The 26,881-nt window shown below is 37.6% G+C and overlaps 1 protein-coding gene across 8 annotated transcripts in view; it reads right to left on the minus strand.

Annotated features, from left to right (window-relative positions):
* Positions 1-26,881, minus strand: part of AKT3 (AKT serine/threonine kinase 3) — a 174,499-nt gene that overhangs the window by 143,572 nt on the left and 4,046 nt on the right. For 7 of the 8 annotated variants that reach the window (XR_005559545.1, XR_005559546.1, XR_005559544.1 and 4 more), the window contains exon 2: positions 15,173-15,312. Coding sequence is in view for 4 of the 8 variants with exons in the window: in XM_039366470.1 (XP_039222404.1) it covers positions 15,173-15,218 (46 nt within the window). In the remaining 4 variants the exon portion in view is untranslated. Of the gene's footprint in view, positions 1-15,172; positions 15,313-20,031; positions 20,136-26,881 lie in introns of all 8 variants that reach the window. The other variant, XM_039366468.1, reaches the window with a different exon arrangement.

Raw genomic sequence — 26,881 nt, forward strand, 5'->3', positions numbered from 1 at the left:
GAGGGATCACCAGCAAGAAAAAGGAGGTACTAATCCTGCTATATAGGGTTTTAGTAAGACCCCGTTTGGAATATTGTGTCCAATTTTGAAGACCTCACTTTAAAAAGATATTGATAAAATCGAGTGAATCCAGAGATGGACAACAAAAACGGTACAATGTCTAAGGGACAGAAGATATCAGGAGAGATGGGAGGAACTGAGTTTGTACAATCTGGAAGACAGAAGGGAAAAGGGGGACATGATTAAAACCTTTGAATATATTAAGAGTGTAAATAAGGTTCTAAAAGGCAGTATTTTCAATATTAAGCAAAAATCAAGACCACAGAGGCATAATCTCAAACTGACAGGAGGGAAGTTCAAAAGTAGTTACTTCACAGAAATAGTGGAAGCTTGGAGCCAACTTCCAAAAGAGGTAGTGAGTCAATCATCAGTAACTGAGTTTAAATATGCTTGGGATAAATATATGTCCATCATCTGACAAAAATTAAAAAATGAAATAAAAATATTAAAATTAATTAATTAAAAAGGAAAAAAACAATCAAAAATATGTCAAGGGGCAGACTTGATGGATTATTAGGTCTTCTTCTGCCATCAGTTTTCTGTTTCTGTTTCTATTTTGCTAATTGTGCTGAGTTAAAAATGTTTCATTCTGGGACAAAGTGTTTGAATAAGAGTGGCTGTGTAGTTTCAGATGTTGGAGAACACTAATGATGTGGACCCCTTGAACCCAACCAAACCTTATAGTCCTTTCCACCCTCTTCATTTGAATCAATGGATGCCCACAAAGGTATTCCTCAATTTTGAGAAAAGGTGAAAGTTGTATATCACCAAGTCTGGACTGTAAGAAGAGTGAAAGAAGACAGATCCAACTTCTCAACTGCCTCTTCAGTGGTTTGTAGAGTGTGAGGCCTAGCACCATGTCACAGAAAATATTTCTTTTTATGGTTCTGAACTCTGCTTAATCATTGTTACAAGTTTTGAATATGGCAGTTCTGTTGAGCATTGCAGTTGAATATAGCACTCTGATCTGATACTGGTGCCAGGTTCAAGAAAATCCATGTGAATAATACCATCTGTGTCTCAAAATAACTGTACACCATAAATTTTCCTGTCAAACCCTAGGTTTTTAATTTTTCTCTTTCTTTTTTTTGCACATAAAGTGTTGTGATGATATTCCATGGACTGACACTTCAATTCTGGGTCATAATGATAAGCCTATATTTTGTTGTCTGCCACAATGCTAAAAAGAAATTCCTCACTTTCTTTGTCAAAGTGTGACAATTGCTGCCAAGTATCAACTCTTGGAACTCTCAGCATGTGAGGAATCCATCTTCCACAAATCTTATAATATTGAAGAACATCAATAATATGACCCATACATTCCTGTGAAATGCCAAGCTTGACAACAATTTCCTCTTGAGTGATCCGTTGACTATTCTTAATCAGTTCATCAAACTTTCTCACACGAAATTTGTTGGTGGTTGTTATAGCTCTCAATTTCATTCTTTTTCTTTCTATAATTTGCTGTAATTATTTTTGAAATTTATCTTTATTACTTCCTGTCAAGTGGAATCTTAGATATTTCACAGAATCCTTTACTATCTTGCAGACAGTGTGTCTTTTATAAAGTCTTCTTCTTCAGAGGTTAAATGTCTTATTATTTTAGCTTTCTTTTCATTTTCTTTCTGAAAAGGCAGCCAAAATCTTTGATTATTTATATCAACATATGGAGCTTTGTGGTTGCATAATTAATATTATATTGTCTGCATAGTAGTTCATTTTGTATCCCCCTTCTTAATCATTATTCCAGTTATTTATCTTTTGGGATCTTGTTTACTATAACTTCCAAAGAGATTACAAATAGTAAAGGAAAGAATAGATACTTTGCCTTGTGCCTTTCATTCTGAGACGCTTGCAGAGTGTTTCCTTCACTGTACTCTTTGCTGTTTATTGTTGACATATGCTCTTTGGGATCCTTCTCCAGGATTCATTTTGCCTAGAACCTCCAGCAGAAATATTCATTCAAAGATGTCAAAGCTTTTTCCTCAGCTAAAATATTACAGCTGCCTTATTCATAATGTTGACATAGTCTAGTGCATTTATAAGTAATTCAACTGTTCTCCATCAATGTTGTCTTTGGAATATAATGTGTCTGGTAGGTGGTTATTATTTGGGAATGCACTTCCTTTTACATAGCTAATATATTTACAAACAACATTCTGTTAACAAAATTGGTCTACGTGACTGAGATTTTTTTGTGTTCTTGTTCATGACTTTCCTTTGTGTTATGAAAGCTTATTTCTATGTCTTTGACATTGTTTTTATCTCCTTGATTTCATTCATCATATTTAATAGTTATGTCACTAATTCCTTTTCTAACTTCTGGTAATTCTGGGCTATCAGCCTATCCGGGTTTGACATGTATCCAATTTTTTTTTAATTTTATTTTTATCTCTTTTATTCTTTGATCTCTTGAATGGTTATAGATTTGCTTCACAAATGTCTATGATCTTTACTGAATTCTTTAAGAGCTGTGTCTTTGTATGTTTTCAGACATTCCTTGTCAATTTTAAGTTTGGAATATAGTTCCTCAAAAAAGTCCAATTATTTCCAATCTCTGCTGTCTTCTTTCTCCTGGTGTTCTCCAAAACATGTGCACCCTTCTTGCGAAGCTTCAAACATTTCTGTCCTTTCAAAACCCAAAGAACGACACACATAACTTCAAGAAGGCCTGGCATGGCCAATAACTGTCTTGTATCGGGTCATACCAGGCATGCCTAAGCTGCAGTAGAAGAACATGACAAAGGTCAGCTGTGCATGGCAGGGCCGGCAGAGTTCAGAGTAGTAAAAGCAGCTGCAGCTTTGTGCTGTTAGCTGGGTGGCTACTCATGACATGATGCTTGAAGTGGCATTTGATGTTGAGATGGCACTTGATGTAGGGACAGCATTGGCAACACTGGAGCTGAAGTAGAGGCCAGAAGTGGATGTGGCCAGCTGAGACTGCTGAAGACCCAAGTCTCTACCCAACTACTACTAGTCCTGTCACCACCATCAGGGAGTGCTTCTGTGCAAGGTGCCCAAAAGGGCAGAGATGAAAGAAATGGGAAGGTTGGGGTGTTCAAGAGGAAGCCCTTACGTTACTGAAGCTCAGCATTGGGATTCCTCAAACTAGGAATAACTTGCATTAGAGTGGTTCCTCACCTAGCAACTTATGAGATTCAGTCAACAATAGCAACTAAGACTGTTCTGTAGCTAAGCAATGCAATCATATGATGCCATGCTTTACAACTGCATTGTTTAGTGATGGAAATTCTGGCCTCATTACCATTGTAACCTGGATCTACCTGTATATATCAATGTAAATTATGCATTTTGGTGCCATCTAGTGGCTCTTGAAGTCAGAGGATGGGAAAAAGAACTGATGTGATAGTGATCAAAACCAGCATGCATTTATGACAGTTACAGCATTCCGTGATCAGCATTTACAATCTTCCCAGGGCCCTTTCAACAAGCAGTCAATGGAGAAAGCCAGATTCCCTTAACAACTACACACCTCACTTAACAACTGTGTGATTCACTTAACAACCATGGCAAAAAAGGTCATAAAATTGGGTGTGACTCACTTAAGGATCGCATTGCTTAGCAATGGAAGTTCCAGTTCCAGTCATGGTTGTTAAGTAAAGGACTACTTGTGGTCTCTCACTTCACTGTTGTAATTCTCTATGAATCATAGGCAGAAGCAGTTAGTCAAAAACTGCAAATTTTTCCCAGAAAGAGTGTTGGTAATTCAAATTCAGATCATGCCATATAAGTTCAACAGAATCTGTTTTGCAGATGCTCTCAATTCTGGAACTCATCTTGATTAAAACTTTTTTTTCTTTTTTTTAAGAGTTCATTTCACTCCCATATAGTTGTTGCTGCTGCAGTCAAATAGTCTTTCCCCCTCTTTGTTCCTCCACATGGGAACAGGTGGGGAAAGTGATCAGAATAATTATAACTATGAAATCCAGAATAAAAAAGTAATTGTCATTGGAAGATCTAGTAGAGAAATAATAATCTAATTTTTGATTCTTTTGAACACTTTCAATCCTTTTGCCAAAAAAAAAAAAAAAACAACCTGGGGGGACTTAGCAGCATGGTCAGTGTTGGAGAACCCCAACTGCATGGGTCCTAGATGGTTTTTAAAAATGGCCTGGGGAAACCTGTATCTTATCTAGACTCATGGTTTAAATGTCTAAAAGTTAAAGAAAATACTCAAACTTCAGAGCAGGACAAGAGGAAAACTCAAGTTGCTATGGCCATGCTTCTCCACTTCATTCTTAATTCACAAATCAGTTCTTATTCCTAACTTACCATCTTTACATTTTGGGGCACATCAATGCATAGTACTCAGATCAAACAATCATCATTAAAATTGCATTTAATGATGAATTTCAACTGTAGAGTCTCTTTAAAAATTCAATTATGGTGCTTTGCTTAAAGCAGGGGTTCCCAACCAGGGGTGCGAGACGATATTCCAGGAGATGTGAAAACTTGGGTTTTCAAAATTATAGTGTATATGCATAATTTGTTGCCGTTACGTTGAACTTTTGTAAGGGGTGCGAGAATATATCATAAGTGTTCTAGGGGTGCAGGGTATAGAAAAGTTTGGGAACCACTGTCTTAAAGCATACTTATGAAAGCTGGAGGCTTCTATTCCATAAACAGAAATATAATTGTTTTTCACAGCAACTTCCTGCCAACTGAAAGAACAGATGCTAAAGAACATGTCAGAGTTTCTAGCGTGTCACTACTGCCATCTGTTGGTGACTTATAATACTGGAGATATTACTTTTCACTCTGAAATAGTTGAATCTGACTATGGCCATATTCTACATGGAGTCTATTTTCTAATTATAATTAAGGCCAATATTAAAAATGCTTCAAACTAAAGCCTAATTATGACAGTATAGCAATATAATAGCATAGTTAACAAAAATTCTCAGTGAATTACAAATAAACTAGGTATACAAATATACAATAAATGTAATCATTTTTTAATTTAAAAATAAATATATTTATTAAATAAAATATTTTTTAATTCACCTATTCTCTCAGGATAAACAATATTTAATCTTTGATAAGAAAGATAATGGCAACCTGTTCCTTTTTTCACTATCATCTATTTTCTAGCAGATGAATAGTGAATAATTCAAGCATTGGACGACAACTGAAAATATAGTGTCCTAGACAGACTATTCCATATTCTCTATAACAGAGGTACTACTCCTACAATACCAGAAAAGTAAAGCATGGTATTGTTTAGTTACAATAATACAACAAAATTATTAAAGCTCCTCTCACTTCTCAGTTAAGAATGAAAAAACAGAACTCAAAAGTCTTCACCTTCCTCAAACCAGTAAGAATAATGTCATTAGCAAATAGAAGCAAGAAATATAGCAAGAGAAAAAGAGAGGACAAATGAGTAGTGAACCAAATAAGTGGCAGAATATTTAAGTTAGTTCTTAATTTCACAAAGTAAGATTTTAATTTAATTTTCAATTTAAAACAGATTTTAATTTAAAAACTAAGAAGTTTTATAGGACAAAAAGGTTTAACCAATTTGAGAAATCGAAATACATATTTTCAATGTAAAGCATTTCTTCTTAACTATTCAGATAGGTTTGTTTCTTTTGTAGTTAAAGATTAACATGGCATGTTTATGTTTAACAAACAACAGATTAGTCTTAAACCACAGAAATCTATAATGGAAAGGTTTAAGATTTTTTTGAGTTCTATTATAACTGAATCCAACTTCAGGTTAATTGTATTTGAATATTTCCAAGAATGAGGAATGAATTGGTGTAGTTGGACAGAAGAAGTGGTGTGTTCATTCCTCAGAGATGGTGTGATTCCACTGGTCCTCAAATAGGCAGTAGCCCATCCCTATTTCAAGAAACCAGTGCATCCAACAATTCTGGATAATTTTAATCCATTCTCCAACCTTCAATATTTAGGGAACATTTTTGAGAAGTCTGCAGCTTCAGAAGGCCTAGAAGTTGATTATCCAAATCCTTTTTAGACAGATTTAAGACAGAGATTGCTAAGGCAGAATTGATTGTGTTTGGCATGACTGGGATCTTAACAGCATCAGAATGAGGCTTGTACATCCATGCTGGTCCTACTTGATCTCTCAGTGACTTAATGCCATCAATCATGGTTGTCTGACCATGGTTGCTAAGAATAGAAAGCACAGTGCTAATTTTCTGGAAATTGCAATGATTATTATTATGATACTTCTAATACTTTTGAGTACTTCTGCATGATCGCCACATGTGATATGTTTCTTCTTTACTGTGGCATTTTTAATATTATATAATTTGTCCATCTTGCTGACCATTGATGGAGTTATACACCATCTCTTAAAACATTTTATACCAATTTTCTTTCAGATTATAGCTTGGAATGGTTTTTTAAATTTTTTTTACAGCATTTCCTATTGTTCCCATGGTTATTCTTTGAAATTTTGCATCTGCCTTATAATATAATTTTTAATTTATTCCCTCTTTTGTGCAATTTTAGTAATAATTTGTAAATCCATGCTAATAAATTCTCTTGGCTCTGTATAAGCATTTCAAATTCTATTCTCTCTTTTAAGGTAACTTCTTTTTAAGCTTACTTTTTATTCTTCCATAAATTTATAAATACATTAACCGTGATGAATTCCTATCTTCATTGAGCAAATCTTGTTGTCTTTAACCTGTTTTCTGAATTTGGATGTAACATATTAGCATATGAAATTAAATCTTTCTTACTGTAGTTATCTGTGAAGTAAAAAGCCTTTGTTGTTTGTAGAACATTCCACACTTTTAACAAATACTGTTCCTTCAAATTATTGTCCTCTTTTGTTCCTTTGTACCCCAAATACCTCTGAAGTCCATTGGCCAAGCAAGATCCTCTATAACTGATGTTTCGGTATTAGGATATTGTATTCATTTTGTTATCTATGATAGACAGCTTGTTTGATAATATAACTTAGGAAATGTAGGACCAGCTCCCTTTTGAGTCAGATTGTGAATTTTCCCCCCTCTGTATGATTTATTACATTTTCTTTGCTAGACCTATAAACTTTTTTCCATCCTTCAAGATCATTTATTCCTTTCCATAATTTATTATAATTGTTCTGAAATATATTTTTGTTATATCCTATCAAATAAAATTCCTGAAAATACTGGATCTTTTGTTATCTCATAGCCAGTCTCTTTTTTCACAAAATCTTCTTCAGAATTTCGGTACCTGTTTTCATTAAGCAGAGTCAGACCCGTGCTTTGTACCTTTACTTATTCAAAAAATTGTGCAAACTATTCCATTTGCTTTAATCTTTGCTATTTGCCATTAGTATATGCTGATCACCCAATTCTTCTTTTGGATTAATTTTAGGACCTCTAGTCAGAATGTCCAGTCCAAATTCCTAAAGCTTTCTCTGCATCCAAAAATATTACTCCAGCTGTTTCATTTTTATTGTACATTTACTATGAATTTACTGTTGCCCTTCATCTTCTTCAACCTGATCTGTGTGCATATTTATTTATTCAATTTCTATAGCCGCCCATCTTAATCAAATTGACTCTGGGCAGTGAACAATTATCACAACAATTAAAACTATAAAATCACAAAAACCATTACAAATAATATATATAGGTAACCTGTATTAACCTTTGCTAACAATCTATTATTGTATTTAACTCATGGAAAGTCTACAATGACTTCATATCTACCACAAATCATCACAATGCTTACTCTGATCCGTCCAGGATCAAATATTCTCATTTGATATTTAATAATAAAACTTTTCCTTAAGGTTTTGATTGGAATGTTTCTCAACAACTGCATCTTATTCCCCAAAGTCATAAGTTTCTGTTGTAAGTATCTCCACATCATCTGTTGTTCAAAGAATCTCTCTGTAAATAAAAACACAGCATCTCTTGTCAATTGCTTTCTGATTAAATATAAAAAATTCACTCTCCAAACTTCATCCATCTTCTTAAGAAAGTCCACTCCATCACTCATCGGTTCTATCATCTCTGAATCTTTTGTATTCATACCCCTGTCAGCCTTCTCCAACAAGACATTGTAAAGAACATATAATGTATAATATTCAAAATCTTTGATTTATTGTTGTTTACATTTTAATATAGTCCAAAACTCTTTTGTAGTTGAGCTTTCATGACAAAAGCATAAAGTTTCACTCTTAAGGACATGAGAAGTAAATGTACCATAAGAGAAAGACCACAGAGAAAAACTGAGATAAAATTTCCCACAACAAAAAATAGTTAGAAAAAAAGGAAATTTCCCATCAGAATTTAAGAAAAATAAGACCAGAGCTTTTAAAAACTAGTAAAATACAGAATTCTTATAGTAAAAATGTAATATAACTGTAAATTAAATTAGATGACTTTCACTATCTGAGGATGAATCTTCCCTTTGGTTTTAACTGAATGTTTTAAAGTTGACTTCCTTACAGCAAAAGTGAAAGTAATTTAAAACTCCAAAATAAACAGCAAAAAAAAAAAGCTAAAATCCAGCAAGGGGCTGTAGGTTAAGTCAGCACTCAACCAGTTGATTAGTAGTTAAGATATAAATCAAAAAGTAAAGAAAACTTTAAAACATGCAGTTAAAACCAAAGATAGCAAACAGTTGAAAGGAAAAGATGGAAGACCCAATCTTCCAATTGTCCTACCAAAAATTGTGATCATCAAGATCCCACTTCTCAGCAGGTACACAATCATCCAAGGATCATCTTGGGTAATTCCTAGTTGCTCCCATTCAAATCTGGGGAGCAAACCGCCAAAGCTAGCTATTTGGCGGCATAATCAGCTGTTTGCAGGAGAGAAAAAGTCACCTGGCCACACCATCCCGGGAGAAGTCCCCAAGTGATAATGTGACCATAGGGATGATGCAACAGCCATAAGTGTAAAAAACAGTCATAAGTCATTTTTTTCAGTGCCATTGTAATTTTGACTACCTGCAGGACTACCTGTATCATTACATATCAGGTAAGCTCAAACCTCTACTTTCTTTAGCATCTTATTATAATTTCTATTTTTTTCTTTGCATATAAATTTAGATATGCCTTTTTATCATTGTTTAATAGATACATCAGGTGTCAAAACAGATATTGCCTTGAATAAAAATAACATTCTAGGTAAAACATTCACCTTAATCACAGAAATTTTCCCCGACACTAACGATTGTAATTTTTCCTATATTGGCATATCATTTTTAATTTTATTCCATGTCTTAATATAATTATTTTGAAATGACGTGCAATTCACATTGGTCAAATTAACACTCAAAATGTTTACCCTTTTCTTAATCCCCAAACACCCTTTGTTCATCAATTGTTTGGTCTTGTATTTTCATATTAACAATTCTGTTTTTGTTTATTAATCTTAAAAGCAGCAAATGTCCGAAATTCTTTTAGTTTTCTCATTAATTTAATCCTCTCTAAAGGATCTTCCAAAACCAGCACCAAAAAATCTGAAAAAGATCTCAAACTATAAATTTCTTTTTAAATTTGTACATCTATTATCCACTTATCTTACCCTTTCCCTATTCAAAATTTCAGGAACCAAAGTACACCAAAGGAGGAATAGTGTCTTGTTCCTTTTTGTACCTCATAAGCTTTTGTTATTTCTTCAGTAACAATAATTTGTACTTTCTATGAGATGTATAAATTTATAAAATTCTCTCCAAAACTCATACTTTCCAAACTTTAACAAAAGCACCAGTTTAAATTGTCAAAAACTTTCTCTGTATCTAAAAAATTAATACAGCTTGTTTTTCATTATGCTATTCCAAGAATTCATGTCCAACATCATGCTAACATTATATTTTAACTGTCTTTTAAATAAAAATCCATACTGATCTTCAGAAATAAATTCTTGCAGATTTTTTTCAATCTATCTTCTAAAATTGCTATAATTTATAATCATATCCAGTAATAATATTGATTTATAATTTCTTGCCCCTAAGTATTATTGCTCTATCAGCCACTGTCCAAATCTCTGGTATGTTTTTTCCCTGGAGTATAGAATTCATCATATTTTGGATAGTAAAAGATTATTCTGAAAACATTTATAATAAGAACCTGATAATCCATTAGTCCTGGTACATTTCCTGATCTTTTCATATTTTCAGAAACTTCCCTTATTGTTATAGGTCCATTCCTAATCTATCTTTGTTTCTCTATAAGCCTTGGTAAGTTTTTTAAAAAAATAGTCATCATTTTTTCCAATATCTGGTCCTTTATACAAGTTAGAACAACTCTGTTAATTTTGGTTTTTGTACAGCCACATTGTCCATATCTCCTTCTTAAAGTTTCAAAATCATTTTTCTTTCTCTTTTCTTAATTAATATGCTAACTATTTTCCTAATTTGTTCACAAATTCAAAATTCTTTTAAATTTCAAAAATATTTTCATTTTTCTTACAGGGAACATAGATAACTGTTGTTGTAATTTGATATGACATGCTTATCTTTTCTGACAGTGTCTTTAATTCTTTTCTTTTTATCTCATTTGAAATAGCCTGTATTTTGTCGACTCTTCTTTTTACATTCAGCATTATGTTGTATAAAATAACCTCAAAAGGCTATTCCCTAGTACAGGAGCAAAACAGGAGCAAAACATACAAAACCCACCAGTTGCCAGAACAATATGGAAAGTTATCGTGCTGAGGAGTAGTCTTCCTTCAAATTTCAGATGCTAGGGATTTGGGGCTGGCACTTTCAGAACTTTGGTTTGCTCCAGCAGGAGTTCGTGTTTCACCTTGATTTTGTTTCTCAAAGAAAAAAAACTGAAAAAAATCTCCAGGGTGTTTGGTTGTGAACACTGTCTAGGTGTTCTGAATGATGATTTTATTGCATAAGTTAAAATAGGTAAACCCATCAGCCATAAATCTGGTATCCTGCTCTGCCAGCTCTTAGTTCACCCTTGTTTGCGTTCCACCAAGATGTTGGTATCTTCCTCATCTTGTCATGTTGTCTACTAGTCTCTGGGGCTTCTGTTAGAACTGCTGCTATCAGTGACAATGTAGCAGCTGCTGGAAGGTGTTGTATTGCACAAGGCATAACTGGTTGATGGGTTATAATGGCACTGAAAAAAAAAGACATACAACCAGTCCTCATACTTATGACCATCATAATGTCCCTGTAATCACATGATCAAAATGCGAGCATTAGGCAACTGGCATGTATTTACAATGGTTGCAGTATCCTGAGGTCACGTGATCACCATTTGTAACCTTTTAAGGAGGCTACTGACAAACAAAGTCAATGGAAAAATGTTTGTACTGACAAAGTCAATGGAAGAATGCCACAAAGAAGAGGGGGTCAACTTATTTTCCAAAGCACCAGAAGGCAAGACAAGAAACAATGGATGGAAACTAATCAAGGAGAGAAGCAACCTAGAACTAAGGAAAAACTTCCCAACAATGAGAACAATCAACCAGTGAAACAGCTTGTTTTCAGAAGTTCTTAAAAAGTTATTTTTAAGAGACTGGACAGCCACTTGTATCAAAATGTATAGGGTCTCCCACTTGAGCAGGGGGTTGGACTAGAAGACCTCCAATGTCCCTCCTAGTTCTATTCTGATTGCTGATTGATTATTGATTTAAGAAGCTGGATTTGCTTAAAGACCATGGCAAAAAGGTGATAAAATCTTTACTTGCATCTCAAACCATTCATAAACCTTTGAGTTACTTTCAAACATTTCTATTAATTTCTTCTTGCAATCCTCCACTATTGACTCTCTTACTGTGATAGCATTTCATTTAATCTCCATCTGAAAGAAGATTTCCTTTTAAATTTATAGGATTATGATCAGAAAGTTTTCAATAAAATCTTAATTTTAGAGATCTTAGAATTCATTTTTTTTGAGGTCCAAATCATATCTGTTCTTCAAAAACATCTATGTTTTTAATGAAAACAGAAAAATAAATACATTCTCTGGGGATGTCATTTTTCTGTCTCTATATTCACTAAAGCTTAGTTATCTATCAATTTTTTTAAAAAAGCTTTTAGTAATTCACCTTCAGTAACTTGAATATTCTTCTCTGATGTGCTAATTGTGAAGAAATCACTCCTTTTCAATCTCCCATCAAACATCAGTTTTCACAAGAAAAAGCTTATTAGTCGCTCCATAAGTTATATAAAAAAATTCATTTATCTTCCTAGGGCATTAATTCCCTAAATCATGGTTTTAGCCCCTTGTAATTCAACTTCTACACCAACAAATCAGTCATGTTCATCAGTTAAAAGACGTTCTAGTTTTAGTTGAGATTTAATAGAAGACAACTCCATTTATTTATTTATTTTTAAGTCCAGCTGAAAGACATTCTCCCAACTTTTACAAGTCAAATATTTTATGTTTTTTTTCCTAATAAGACTCCCTTGTAGGAAAATTTTGTTGTTTTAATTTTTTTAAGGAGTGATTATTTCTTGAGGTGCATTTGTTCCATTTATGTTTTACATTAAGCATTTATAATCCATAATTAGGCCAACAGTTTAAAAAACTCAATGCCAGTAGCACCTAATTCAGAATCACCTTTTTCAAAATCATTTTGCATCTGTTGAGATTTTGGAGCAGTCACTTCATTCGAGTGTTCCAGATTTACTTTAAATCTTCCACCACCACCCCAAATCTGTCCTTTTGAATAGATTTCAGTCAAAATCTGTTTAGAAGTAAAAATCATACCTTCTAATTTGTCCCAATAAAATAAAATCTTTTTCTGTTTTGGTATCTCAAATATCTCATCAAAAAGGAATAGTTCTTAAGTTTTAATTCTTAAGTAGAATTCTAATTGGAATTTCTTTTAGGATAATTATATCTATATTATCAATCTCACATCTCGTTTTGAAAGCTAAACTGTTAAACAGAAGATAAACACAAATTTCCTCTACTTTTTAAAATTGTAATTGCAGGCATGCACCACATCTGTGTTTGCACAGTTACAACCAAATATTCAATCTAATCAAGTTACTTTAATTTTTTATTTTGTGAATCAAATCAATTGTCAACATTTAATTTATAGCAAATGCGTTCCCATGGAAGGTTTGAGTTTGCTAATTTAGTTAGGATTTTTGTAATGTAGTTTCATAAAAAAATCAATCTTTTTGTAAAGTAACCTTTCCCTTCATCAGTTTTTAACTTTCTTCCTTATTGAAGTTTTCACCAACTACTCCACATACTTTTAAGTCTTTAATTCTTTTTTTAAATGTATAATCCCATCCAAAAAAGGAAAACCACTAAGAGAAATATTTATCTGTTGTAGAACAAGTCTCTATCAGGCTAAAAAATAATCATAATCAAATGTGGTTAAGAAATGAGGATTTGTTGGTTCTTGTATCCATATTGGCTGCACCACAGCAGTGAATCTAGGTAGACTCCCACTCCTCCCAGCCATTCAACTAGCAAGCAAACTGCAAAAACTTCCATTTTTGCTGTTAATTCAAGGAAAACAGCCGTCAGTTATCAGAGGGGTTGATTTCATGCTTCCTCCTTTATCTGGAGAAAATTCAATACCCAGCACTGACTACTGGATGTGGATCTCAGTTGTGGTGCTATGACCATTTCCCCCAAAACAAACTAAATGACCATTAATCTTCACTGGAAGTCAGTTATTTATATTCTCATCACGGGAATGTTTGTTATATCTTCTTTTGGAGCTCTTCTGTTTTCAATCATTGTTGTTTAACTCTGTTTAGTTCTCTAAATACCTGTTTTGGTTTAGTTTTGTGAAATTTTCTAATTCTTCCCCCCCCCCCCTTTTAACTGTGATTTTCATCTACTACACTGATGCAAACATGTTAAGAATTTATCTCATATCAGTTTTACATATCTCCAATATGGTTGTCTCTGATATCCTTAGAGTTGTATTTATGTTGAAGAAACATTTTGGTTTTTTATATTTCTGAAATATATCTTCTTTAAAGACTGTTATTCATCCTCTATTTGAAAAGCAATTTTTCTTCTCCACATATGTCATTGAGAGAATTTCCAGCTCCTTAATAAATGATGTGAGAGCCTTAGAAACCCAAAATATATCAATTATTAATATCTACTATCTCTTACAGAAAAGAACATATAGCCCTTCCTTCAGGTTTGTAGTCGCCAAGCATTCATCAAAGCAGGAATGTCCATGTACTAAAAAACCCTTTCGGGAGCATTCGTCCATTTTTCTCTTTGAGAAGTGAATTTGCCTAAGATCTAGCATTTCATTCAATGTTTCCCCATCTGCACTTTCTATTAGAATTTTTCATAAAACCTTTCATTAGTATTATTGGGGCATAGAAGAATGTCAGATTTAAACTTTTGTTTTATTTTCTTAATATCAAAATTAAAATCCATCCTTTTTTATCTTTTAATTGCTCTGATGTCTTCTAAGAGGGTGATTTAAGATAAATTTGAATCTGGAAATTATCCATGTATTTTTATGTATTCTTACACAATTATAGTATATAGCTATAGTATAATTATAATATTTGATTTTGCCACTATTATTAAAAATCATTTTAAAACTAGACAAAAAGCATCATTGCTTAACTTTACAAGAATTAGATTAATAGGAATTAACATTTTGTTCTAACATAACTCTGCATATTATTTTGATATTATCAAGATACATGCATTATATAACAAAAATAAAACCTATATAATTTATGTCACTCTAGAATATAGTTTATTTGTTAGTGAAATCAAATCCCTGGTTGGGATCCACAAAAATTGATAATAGACAAGATACTATTTAATCAAGGGATAAATAAATAACTTTTACAATAATTATAATAAAATGTATTTTGTGGATTCTTCTCCATTCTCTATGAACCTTTTTTGTCCTATATTCTAATTTATTTAAAATTTGAAATTAGTAGTTCATTATTTTTAGACCACTTATACAAGCAGAAAAATACCTATACTGGTCCACATATTAATGGGCAAAAGATTTATCAAAAATAATGATTCTAAATAGTCAGTAACTATTTATATACTAACTCATAGCAAGTTATAACATTAAAGAACCTAAGGTATAATATATAATACAATACCTCGTATATAGTATAGAATATATACTCAATTATGAGAATAATTGATATATAAATGTTTTCTATGACATATATTTTAATTAATACTTACCTCTTTTCTGAACCCAGCCTTCTTTCACAATTGTAACATCGCTCATGATGGCTCTACTGAGCCTTCAGATTAAAGAATATTTTGCAGTATTACTTTTAGAGTTCCTTTATTCTTCTGACTTTCCAATATTTTAAAGCAGCCTGAAAGTGTAAATAAACAAAAATTAACTCTTCTGCTGTCCCAGGAATACTTAATCTATTTATTTATCACACTTATATAGCACCCATCTCACTAAAATGATTCATAATTTATGAATTTATATTCATAAAAATATAAAAAAATCATCTTGAAGAAAATATTATAAAAACTTTAAACTATGAAAACTGCATAGAATGAACAAAATATCAATCACAGTGGAGTCATCTCAAAAAGTTTTCAGCTTCCTGAGATTTCCAAGCTTGATAATATAAAAAAGTCTTAAGAAACTTCCAAAACAATAGCAGAGATGGAGTTAATGTGACTTAGGGACGTGAAGAATGTTCTTAAGGCAAATGTTATACAAGGAAGGCCTGTCTCCCGGCACCCATCAAATGTAAGTTCCTAGAAGATAGTATCAATAACATGCCTTCTCTGCCATATCAAATGGGATGGGCTGATGCAATCACCTAAAGCGGGGTCCCCAATCCCTGGGCCATGGTCCACTACCAGCTGCGTAAGTGGCAGACAAGCGTGGGCAAAGGTCTCCTTGCACAAGTGGCGGGCATACCCGCCTGCTGCTTGCACAAATGGAGCTACGCATGTTCCTGAGCCTCCATCTGCCACTCACAGGGAACTGTCCCCTCCCCTCCCTACTGGGCTGTCAAGCCAGAAAGGTTGGGGACTGCTGACCTAAAGGCAGTTCTCAGATAACTGGACCTATTTCATGAAAGCCTTTAAAGGTTAAAACCAGCGAATTGGGTCCAAAAGCAGATTGGCAGTCAATGCACCTTGCAGAGCAGAGGTATAATATCTTCTAGGAGCAGACATAAACTGCCTGTGCCTCTGCATTCTTCAGCAGTTGAAGCTTCCAGATATTCTTCAAGGGCAGCCCCATGTACAGCACATTACAGTAATCCAGTTTGGAGGTGCCTAGGGCATAAGTGACTGTGAGCAGAGTCCCCTGATCCAAGAAAGGAGGCAATTGGTGCACAACACAAAGATGTGCAAAGGCTCTCCCAGTGATGACTTTAAATATAAATACTGGCAATTTCCCCACAAAATAATACATAGAATAGTTTATAAAAAATGTAAAATGATATAGAAGAGCAGGCAGAGCTGGGGGGGGCAGAGTTAATTGTATAATCAGTTTAGAGTCATTATGTTACCACAAATGGTCCAAGCCCAACCCTCTTGAATTCAACTGACCCTTATCTGGCACCAATTTAGTACTGAATTTTAGTTTGACTAGATTCTTGAGTATAAGTTTGAACTACAGCTTAATGTATGGTCCTGATCCTTTGCTCCTGGTAAATACGTAGATACCACTTAAGACATAGCAGTAACAACAATACTAACAAAAAGTTTTAAAAGCACAGATAAACAGTAAAAAATTTATCTAGCATCAGGACAGCAACAACAGTGTGAATAAAATTAGCCTGGCCGAAATAAAAATCATTAGTTTAGTCACCCATTTCATCAATAAATTATAGTTCCTAATACATATACTTTTCAATTTTAACAAGTTGCCTCTATCAATATTTCAACATTGCTGTGATGGATATTGGTTCTCCCTGACCATGAGCAGAACAAGAATCTTATCACAACTGAAAAAAAATGTAACTGATTGTTTTATCTAGAAACAGATGGCTTATGAACTACATGCAGAATTCTAAAATTGCACCACAGATATCCAGTGGCAATTCAGCCATTTTAGCTACAGATAATCCTCAATTTAAGAGCATTTGTTTAGTGTCTGTTTGACTGTTTGAAGTTACAATAGTGCTGAAAAAAGTGATTTACAATCAGTCCTCGCAAAATAACTACATAACTATGACCATCGCAGGATCCCACAATCATGTGGTCAAAGTTCAGGCTTTTGGCAACTGGCATGTATTTACAACAGTTATAAATGTGATCACCATTTGCAATCATCCCAGGGGGCTTCTGACAAACAAATTGAATAGGGAAAACCAGATTCACTTAAAACTTCATGATTACTTAATAACCACAGTGATTTGCTTAACAGCTGTAACAAAAAAAATAATAAAGTTAGGAAGCATGAATTGTCTACAGGAAAAGAGATAGAAAAATATGAAATCGGTATAAGAACACTACAGCACAAACCATGTCTGATGTACTTGTTTCTAACAATGAATATAGACTCAAAAGGCCAGGGATTATTCCATCATTGTTTTCTCATCACTTTCCTCCATACACTAATGTTACAAAATTCCCTCTGGTAGTCAGTTAGCAAATACAGTGCATTCAGAAAGTATTCAGACCCCCCTCACTTTTGTCAATTTTGTTATGCTGCAGCCTGATTCTATAGTTGAAATTCACTTTTTTCTCATTAATCTATACTCCGTACCCCATAATGACAAAGTGAAAACAGAATTTTAGAAATGTATGTAAATTTATTAAAAAGAAAAAAAACTGAGACAATTGGGAGACAGAAGGTTCTGTAAGTAACCTAATCCTGTGCCATGTAGGATTTTATAGATTATAACCAGATCTGTGAATGTTCTCCCTGATGCTCCTGTTAAATGAATGCAAAGGTAATTAAGCAACAACTGGGTACCTCATGAGTGGGGGAGGCCCTGGGAGGCATCTGGATCCATAAAAGAGACAGACAAGCAGCACAAAGCTTTGCAAAGCCAAAAACAGCCTAGCAGGAGGGAAGAACCCAGCTAGATTAGGACCTACCACCACATTCCAATGCCAGGAAAATAAGTCTCTGTGCTTGACTGATGAAGTCACATTTGTAGGCTGAGCCTATGTCTCCATCCCTGGCTGTTGGGAGACTGCAAATCTCTCCTGGCTCTTGCTGGGCTTTGGGGAAGAAAGCCAACCGCATACAAAGGCAGTAGCTTCAGGACAAGCTTCCCAAAACCTTTCTTGCTAACCCCCCTCCCTCCCTCCCTCCCTCAGAAACCCATATTTCTCCAAGACAAAAAAAAAGCTGGGAGGGACAGACTTATTGATTTTTCTCCCTAATGGGAGGGGGGAATTAGGTACTGACACTAAACTCTTCAGCTCTGCCCTCCAACCCTGATCTCTTTTAACTACTTAATTTGCTAAATTTATTGCCCAGAATGCCAAAGTTTATGGGTGACCAAAGTTAAAATGAAATACACAATATGAATATAAAATCTGATTTCCTCACTGCTTTAGAACTTTTTCTTTTTACACATTTCAAAAGTACACACTCACACAGTCAGTCAATTGGTAATGAACAGCACACTAACCAGACATTGCAAGTCATGAAAAAGAAATGATTATTACAGCTATGGGTCTCGGGAAGCTAATATTATTATTGAAGCAAAGAAAAGATCTAATAGGAAGGTATTGAAAAGGTGACTCATATGACTACAGGTAGTCTTCACTTAACCACAGTCATGACCAGTAACTCGATTGCTAAGCAATACAGTTAAGTGATATATCACATGACTTGCTGGACTTAATATCAGCTGTAGATATTAAGGATGACATCAAGTGACCATGACTTACTGTCAGCTTCTCCACTGATTTTGCTTGTCAGAAGCTGGCTATTAAGCTTGCAAATGACAATCATGTGACCACGGGACACTATGATTATTGTAAATGCATGTAAATGTTGGTTGCATAATGAAGTTCCCTGTTACATCTACTTGTTTTCCTTTAGACCTTGGTCTGGAAAACAATGATGGGAAAAAAATTCTAAAGGAGATCTAAACATCTTCAAGGATAAATACAGTCACAAGACTGCTATATTCTCTCAATATTCTCTTAGCACTATTACAAACAAAGGCAATAAGACCAAGAGAAAGCTGAAAAGAAATCAGTATCTTAAGTGTCATTCATGTATTTGTTTTAAACCAAGCAGCAATTTAGCGTCTACCATGATGCAGAAAAACAATCAGTGGATGGAGAATGAAGGTCCTTCAGATAATCATCCTGCATTCTATTACCCAAAATAAAAATATTAATCTAAGTAGCAAACTATAAATTCTGCTCTGACACTTAGAAATTACGGAGATCCTATATGGTATTGCCAAACGTATATTTGATATACTACCTGCTGCCCCAGTGAAGCATTATTATTATTGAACACAAATGAATCATATTGATGCTTACAAGCATTTATTTTATTTTATTATTCATTTGTATCTTGCCTTTATTATTTTTACAAATAACTCAAGGTGATAAATATATCCAACACTTTCCTTCTCCTATTTTCCCCACAACTCCTCTGTGAGATGGGTTGGGCTAAAAGACAGCGATTGGCCCAAAGCCACCCAGCTGGCTTTCATGGCTAAGGTGGGACTTGAACTCATGGTGTCCCAGTGTCTAATTTGGTACCCTAACCACTAGACCAATCTGGCTTAACTATAGAAATAATTCTGGCCATTCTTTGATTAACCTGATAATCAAATAATCATAACATGTCAGTTCTACTGCTTTATAACGTATTAAAGAAAACTGTTTTACAATAATTTCCATAATCCAAAACAATATTTCTCTTTTGATTATTTCCTTTAATTCTAGTTATGTCTGATAAACATGAAGAATGAAGAAAAATAATGTAATTCTTGATCCCAACTGAGCAGAGATGAAAAAGTAAAACAAAATACTAAGCAATCCCAAAAAATCTATAAAAAAGATTTTGAGATCACTAAATATCTCAGAGATACCTGAGGTAATTACAATAGGCACTCACCCAATAAAGTGCATTCAAAACTTACATAAAGGTTGGGTTCTAATTCTTCTATTGTCAGACTAAGATTCATATTCATAGGAGAAAGTTTTCTATTTTTTGTTTCCCTTCTCTTTTTCTCTGCATCAATTCCTGTGAAAGGAGTAAGAAATTCTTGCAAATACAGTTTGTAAATAATATGAGAGTTAGAAACATATACCAGAAGTAATGGAAATCATACTTCCTACAAGAAATAGCAATTGAACATCTACTCACCATCTCTTTCTACATCAGTAATTATGCCCCAGATTGGTATATTGTGCATCTCTATTAACAGTTTATGCTCAAGGCAGAAAACATGTTTTTCATTATAACTGTGAGATAAACCATGTATCTTTCTTCTTTTTAAAGTCTCCAATTTAAAAATAGCAGAATTATGAAATTCAAAATTTAGATAATATAACTGTGGCTATTAACTTCAAGATGAAGTTTTTTTATATTTATATGCTAAAGGCTGAATCAGTATATTGAGAAATCAATGGAAAGACCAAAACATACTTATTACTGACAATTAAAAGTGGTGTTGGTCGTATCTGAACGCCTTTTCTCAGCATGACGATGGAGAATCCACCAATGGGTTTTCCTTGTCTTCTGCCCATAGACTAGTCGGCCAATTTTGCTCCACCTCTCCTCTTGAGACCTCCCCTTCCCAGTCTTGACTGAGGCGAAGTGTTTGGCTACATTTCCTTGTGTTGGCTCAATCCTCTCCCCTCACAGGATCTGACTGGCCTCAAGGGTGGGAGCGGATTCTCCATCGTCATGCTGAGAAAAGGCGTTCAGGTAAGACCAACGCCCCTTCTCCAGCATGACGAGTGGAGAATCCACCAATGGGACATACCAAAGCCTCACTGTCCCTGTGGGTGGGGAGCAGTCTGGGCCTGTGTCCCAATCTCTGATACTACACATGGGAGTACCCTCCTGCCAAAGGAGGCCTCCGCAAATGTGAACCTATCTAATTTGTAGTGTTTTATAAAAGGGGAAGGCGACGGCCACGTTGCTGCTCTACATATTTCTTCAATCAGCGCCTGAGTTGTCCATGCTGCTGAGGTGGCAGCGCTGCGCATGGAGTGTGCAGTGATTTGTTTGAGGACCATCAAGGACTGCCCCCTGTATGCCTCTGCTACCGATTGTGGATGTGGAGACTCTTTGACCTCTTGTGTGAGAGTAGGAGACAAACAGGGCTTCCGATCTGCGGAAGGCTGCCGTTCACTTGATGTATTGTTTTAAAACTCTGCGAACATCTAAGGTGTGCTACTTGCATTCCAATTCATGGCAAGGCTCGGGGCAAAAGTTTGGTAGCACCACCTCCTGTGATCTGTGAAATAGGGAATTGACCTTTGGAATGAAGGAGGGATCCAAACATAATACCACCCTGTCCATGTGGAAGGTACACAGGTCCTCCCTAACTGACAGGGCTGCTAACTCTGAGATGTGCCTTGCTGAGGTAACGGCGATTAGGAAGGCGACCTTAAGGGTCAGGAATTGTAAGTTGCAAGTCCGAACAGGTTCAAATGGAGGTAGGGTGATGGCCTGTAGGACCTTAGGCAGATCCCAGGAGGGGTATCTGTGGACTACGGGTGGCCTGCTGTTTGTTGTGCCCTTAATGAAGGAATGGGTGTCTGGCTAGTGGTTTGGAGTTACCATAGGTGAGGATGGTAGATAGGGCGACCACATGATAACGAACTGTGTTGGGCGCTAACCCCCTATCCAGACCCTCCGCTAAGTAGTCTAAGATATCTGGAATAGAGATACTGCCAGGGGTCTAGCTGTTGTCTATTGCACCAGCTGCAGTAATTTTTCCAAGTGGAATCATAGATCTTGTTAGTTGTAGGCCTTCTAGAGGCCTGGAGTATTCTAATGACTCTTTGTGAGAAGTTGTCTGTTTCTAGGAGACTCCGCTCAAGCGCCAGGCGGCCAATTGGAGCCACTGTGGCTCTGGATGTAGTAGGGACCCCTGGTTCAGGGAGATTTGGTCGTGTGGAATCCTCCACAGTGGAGATGTAGATACAGATCGGCAAACCAAGGCTGTTTTGGCCAGTGCGGTGCAATGAGTATCACCTCCGCTTGTTCCTGCAATATCTTCCTGATGGTCCCTTGTATCAGAGGAAGTGGTGGGAATGCATACAGCAGTCCTTTCGGCCCCTGAACTCAGAGTGCATCCGCTCTCTCTGCCCCTAGTGTCGGAAACCGGGAGAAGAACCTCGGGAGTTGGGTGTTCTTGGGGCTGGCAAACAGGTCCAGCACTGGGTGGCCGAATCTCTCTGATGCTTCCTTGAAGAGAGCAGGGTGCAGGCTCCACTCTGAGTGGTCTATCGTCGCCCCGCTCAGGGAGTCTGCTTGGTGATTTGCTTCTCCTGAGATGGGCTCAGCCTTGAGGGAGGCTAGGTTGGACTCTGCCCAGGCCCCCAGCTTGGGCCTCGGCCATGAGGGAGCTGGACCGAGTGCCTCTCTGGCGGTTGACGTGCACCTTGGCCGCCATGTCCATGAGAATTAGAACATGCTGATGCGCCACTGTGCTGCAAAAGTGAGAAAGGGCCAGGTGTATGGCTCTGAGCTCTAGCCAGTTTATGCTGTGTTCTAGGTCTTTCTTTGACCATTGACCTTGTGCCAGTTGCGCTTGCAGGTGTGCTCCCCAAACCGAATAAGCTGGCATCCATCGTCAGAGTGACTTGGTCGAATTCCCTGAACAAGTGTCCCTTCCCTACCGCTGGGGAAGACCACCATAAGAGCGATCTTAGGACCTTTGGTGGAATCTTTACTCTTTGGTTGGAGGAGCCTATCCCCCTTTTCGGAAACGGGAGCAGGAACCACTGCAGATCTCTGGGATGTAGCTGTGCCCAAGGCACTATTGCGAGGCATGACACCATCTTTCCTAGCAATTGCGAGAGTGTGGACAGTGTTATGGTCGTTTCCTTCGGATGAGCCTGACCAGGGCTCGAATGCTATGTTGACAATCTCGAGAGAGATGGGCTGTGCATTTTTGTGTATCTATGATCGCTCCCAGATGAAGGAGGTGGGTCGAAGGAACGGTCTGACTCTTTTGGAAATTTACTGAGAAGCCATGTTCTTGAAAGGTTGTCAAAGTCAGTGCCAGATCTGATTGCGCTGTCTGGACTGACAAGGATTGGATGAGAATGTCGTCCAGATAACATTGGATGCGCACAGAAATTGTTCTCAGGTGCGCGGCAAGTGTTGCCAATACCTTTGTGAATACCCTGGGAGCTGAAAAAAGTCCAAAAGGCACGACCCTGTATTGAAAATGCTGCCCTGTGTGGTAGAACCCGAGGAACCTCCAGTGGTCCGGAAGTATGGGAATGTGAAGGTAGGCCTCCATCAGATCTATGGATGTCAGCAGGTCTCCCTTTCTGATGCTTGCTAATATCGATTGGAGGGTTTGCATTTTGAACTTTCTGTATGCCAGGTGCCTGTTCAGGTGTTTTAGGTCTAGTATTGCTCTCCACCACCACCACCCGAACTCTTTGGGACTATGAATAAGATGGAATAGAATCCTTGTCCCCACTTATCTCTTTCTACCGGTTCTATGGCCTGAATGTCCAGAAGGTGCTGAATGGCCTCCTTGATGAGGTTCCTTTTGATTAGATCCCTTGGAGATGGGCAAGGGATGAAGCGGTTTGGGGGTATTGAGATGAATTCCAGTGATAGGCCAAATCTGACAATATTTAGGACCCAAAGGTCCGTGGTGGTGGCTTGTCATTTGTGAATGAAGAGAGCTAGCCTGCCACCAATGGGGGAACTCTCCCCGTCACTTGGATCTATGGTAGGGGCGCCTCCACGCTCCTCAAAAGGGCTGCTTTGATTGGAACTGTTGTCTGAATCTGTCTCTGTTGCCGGTTCTCTCCCCGTCGGTCTGACCTGGGCTGATAGGGGCGAGAAAAGGAACCTTGCTCTGTGCCTGTGTCGGATCGAAAGGACGGTCTGCGGGAATAGGAAGAGGCTCTCCTCTCCGTTCTCTTTGTCAGGTGGGCCAGAAACTTGCGCTTGTCCTTGTTTTCAATCAGATAAGGATCAAGAACCTCACCAAAAAGCCGGCCGCCCTTATAGGGTGCTGCCGCTAACCGTCACGTTGCCTTCATGTCGGCTCTCCAATGCTTGAGCCACAGCAATCTGCGTGCTCCGGTGTTGTACAGTATTGCCCTAGAGGAATAGTTAGATGCGTGCAAGGATGAGTCTGACATGAGCTCTGCTGTCGCCACTAACCTTCTTAAGGTCTGGTGGGTTCTCTCCTCCTCCAGTGAGACACTCGCCTGGAGTTGACGCAACCAAAGTAGCGAAGTCCTAGCGAAAAAGGATGTAGTGATGGCTGCCTTAATTGCCCACGCCGAGGCCTGGTGTGCCCTGCGGAAGGTGAGGTCCATCTTCTTATCCTCTGATTTCAGGGCCTCCGCTGCATCCCCGGCTATCGGGGGTGGAGAGAAAAGAGTAGCAATGGGTTCATCTACTGTCGGCACCTCTATTATCTCTGATAGTGCCGGGTCTATGTTGAACATTTTCTTGTCTGTCCCCCCCAGTGGAAGGAAGGAACCCGGTGCCCCCATGTTGTTCTGAACAGATTCAAAGAAGAGAGTTGGGTAGGGGATAAATTGTTGTGTATAAGTGGGCTGTGAAAACACCTCGTTGTTTGTGACCTGGCTGGTTGAGCGTCCTTTCAGAGGAATCAAAGGCCTCTCGACCCTTGCGGTGCTGCTTGCCTTGTGAAGCAGGGTCTTGAATAGAGACGGATTAAAGAAGCCCACAAATGGGGGAGGATCTGGGGATACATCTTCCTCATCATACAGCCCCTGATCCATCAGCTCCTGGTCCTCCGCAGGAGACCTCCTGCTTCTGGAGGACCTGGAGATGGAAATTGAGTCTTGATACACAGATGCTTCCTCTTGGGAAAGACGGGAGCCACCCCTTGAAACCATAAACCCTGTTCTGGAACAATGGTGTCTTGAGGAAGCCATGGCCTGTGCGACCGCCTGATATATCTGGGATTATAGATGTTCTGAAGACAATGCTCTATGATTGTCTGAGCGACGGGTGCCTGATTCTGAACCCAGACTTCCAGGCCCCTCACCTAGGGGAGATCCGTTCCCCTGCTCCGTGTCAGCCTGTTTCCAGAGGTTCCTGACTAGGCTACCTTGGGCCAAATACCTCCACCTCCTCATAACTGGGTGGCTCTAGATCAACCTCAGTGGAGTTTTGCCTCCTTTCAGCTCTGGAAAATTGTTTCTCTAGAGTCTGGTGTCATCGTTTAGCTTCCCTATCCGCTGTTTTGGAAGGCCTTTTTGCAGATATTGCCTTGGCCTTGATCTTGCCAGCCACTTCCTGCTTGGAGGATTTCTGTCTTTTACGAGCAGGAGGGATGCTGATGGAAGGTTCCTGCGTTGTTTGGGCTGCACTTGTATTTGCCATTTTTAAGGCTGAAGGGAATTTCAGTTCAGGTCTAATTCAGGAGTAATGTGAATTGATTTGATTTGTCTATTTATCAATTTAATATAATTTTTAAATGGGCGTGGCTAGGAGGAAGGAAGGAAGTTTGATTCAGATGCCCTGAATAGTGGTGAGTTCTGACTGAAAAACCACCTCTCCTCGCTTCAGGGCCACGTAGCAGTAGCTGGTGACCGAACACAATCTAGCCTGTCTCTGCAGCTCAGCTGGGTTCCCTGGAGGCTGTAACATTCTGTGTGCATTCACACCTTAAGGCCAGAGCCAAATAAGGTAATTTGGAATTTAGTTCTCTGCCGTCCGGAGGAGCTGCAAGTAAGCTACGGAACTGCAGGGAAGCCACGGGAGGCTGTAACTCTCTGCGGATCAGCTGATACTCAGGAGGGAGCCACAGAGATTAAAAGGATTCCCACGGACCAGCTGATCTTCGGACGATTAAGCTAGTTTCAGGAGGGAGCCTGCAAGTGCTCTATTAGCCCTCCACGGCTCACGGGCTTTCATAGAAGCCGCGGGAGGTCTAATCACTTGCGGATCAGCTGGGCTAGGAAGTTCTGAAAAGAGGATTCGGTTAGTCTGTCTCTCCCAGTGAGTATGCAAACCTTGTGGGGGGGATTGGAAGGAGGAGGAGGAATGATTTCCCTTTTTCCCAGTATCACACGTGGTGGCCAGAAAATGGCCTCCGCCTCTTTGTCCTGTCCGGCGATCGACTGGACTCCAGCCAGTCTCATGGCTGTGCTGCGATCGGCCGATCAGGCAGCAGAGAACAAACAGCCGTTCGTTCTCTTACGATTCCCCCCTCCCTGAATTATCCAAGAAATATCAGAAAAATACGACCTTATCCAAGATTTCGTTTTGGGAACCAAGGAAATTCAGTCTAATAGGGCTCAAGACTAGTTGAGACTGGGAAGGGGAGGTCTCAAGAGGAGAGGCGGAGCAAAATTGGCCGAATAGTCTACGGGCAGAAGATGAGGAAAACCCATCGGTGGATTCTCCATTCGTCATGCTGGAGAATGAAACTATTTCCTAAAATATCTATTTCTCTCAGAATCAGGGCACCAAGTAATCCTATACAATTGGCAACACACAATTTACTAGCTGCTCATTCACATGTTTACTGAGATATAAGTAAGCATCAATATCAAAACCGAATCATACTTTATATGTCATCTGCTTTAGTTGGAAAACTTTCTTAAGTCTCACAGGCAAATTTCTAAGAAAGACAATTTTATTGAAACATTGCATAACAAAAATTAGGATACTGTTGATACTTTTTTACCACAATCTAATTCATAAACAAGCTATGTTCAAATGTAGTGGTAAGAGGTTTTTATAAGCATGTAACTGATGTTTATGATATGTACATGGTCTTTTAAGAGCACAGAAAAGATTTC

Source organism: Crotalus tigris, unplaced genomic scaffold (genome assembly GCF_016545835.1).
Source record: "Crotalus tigris isolate CLP2741 ecotype Arizona unplaced genomic scaffold, ASM1654583v1 scf7180000020324.788712, whole genome shotgun sequence".
NCBI classification, from domain to species: Eukaryota; Metazoa; Chordata; class Lepidosauria; order Squamata; family Viperidae; genus Crotalus; species Crotalus tigris.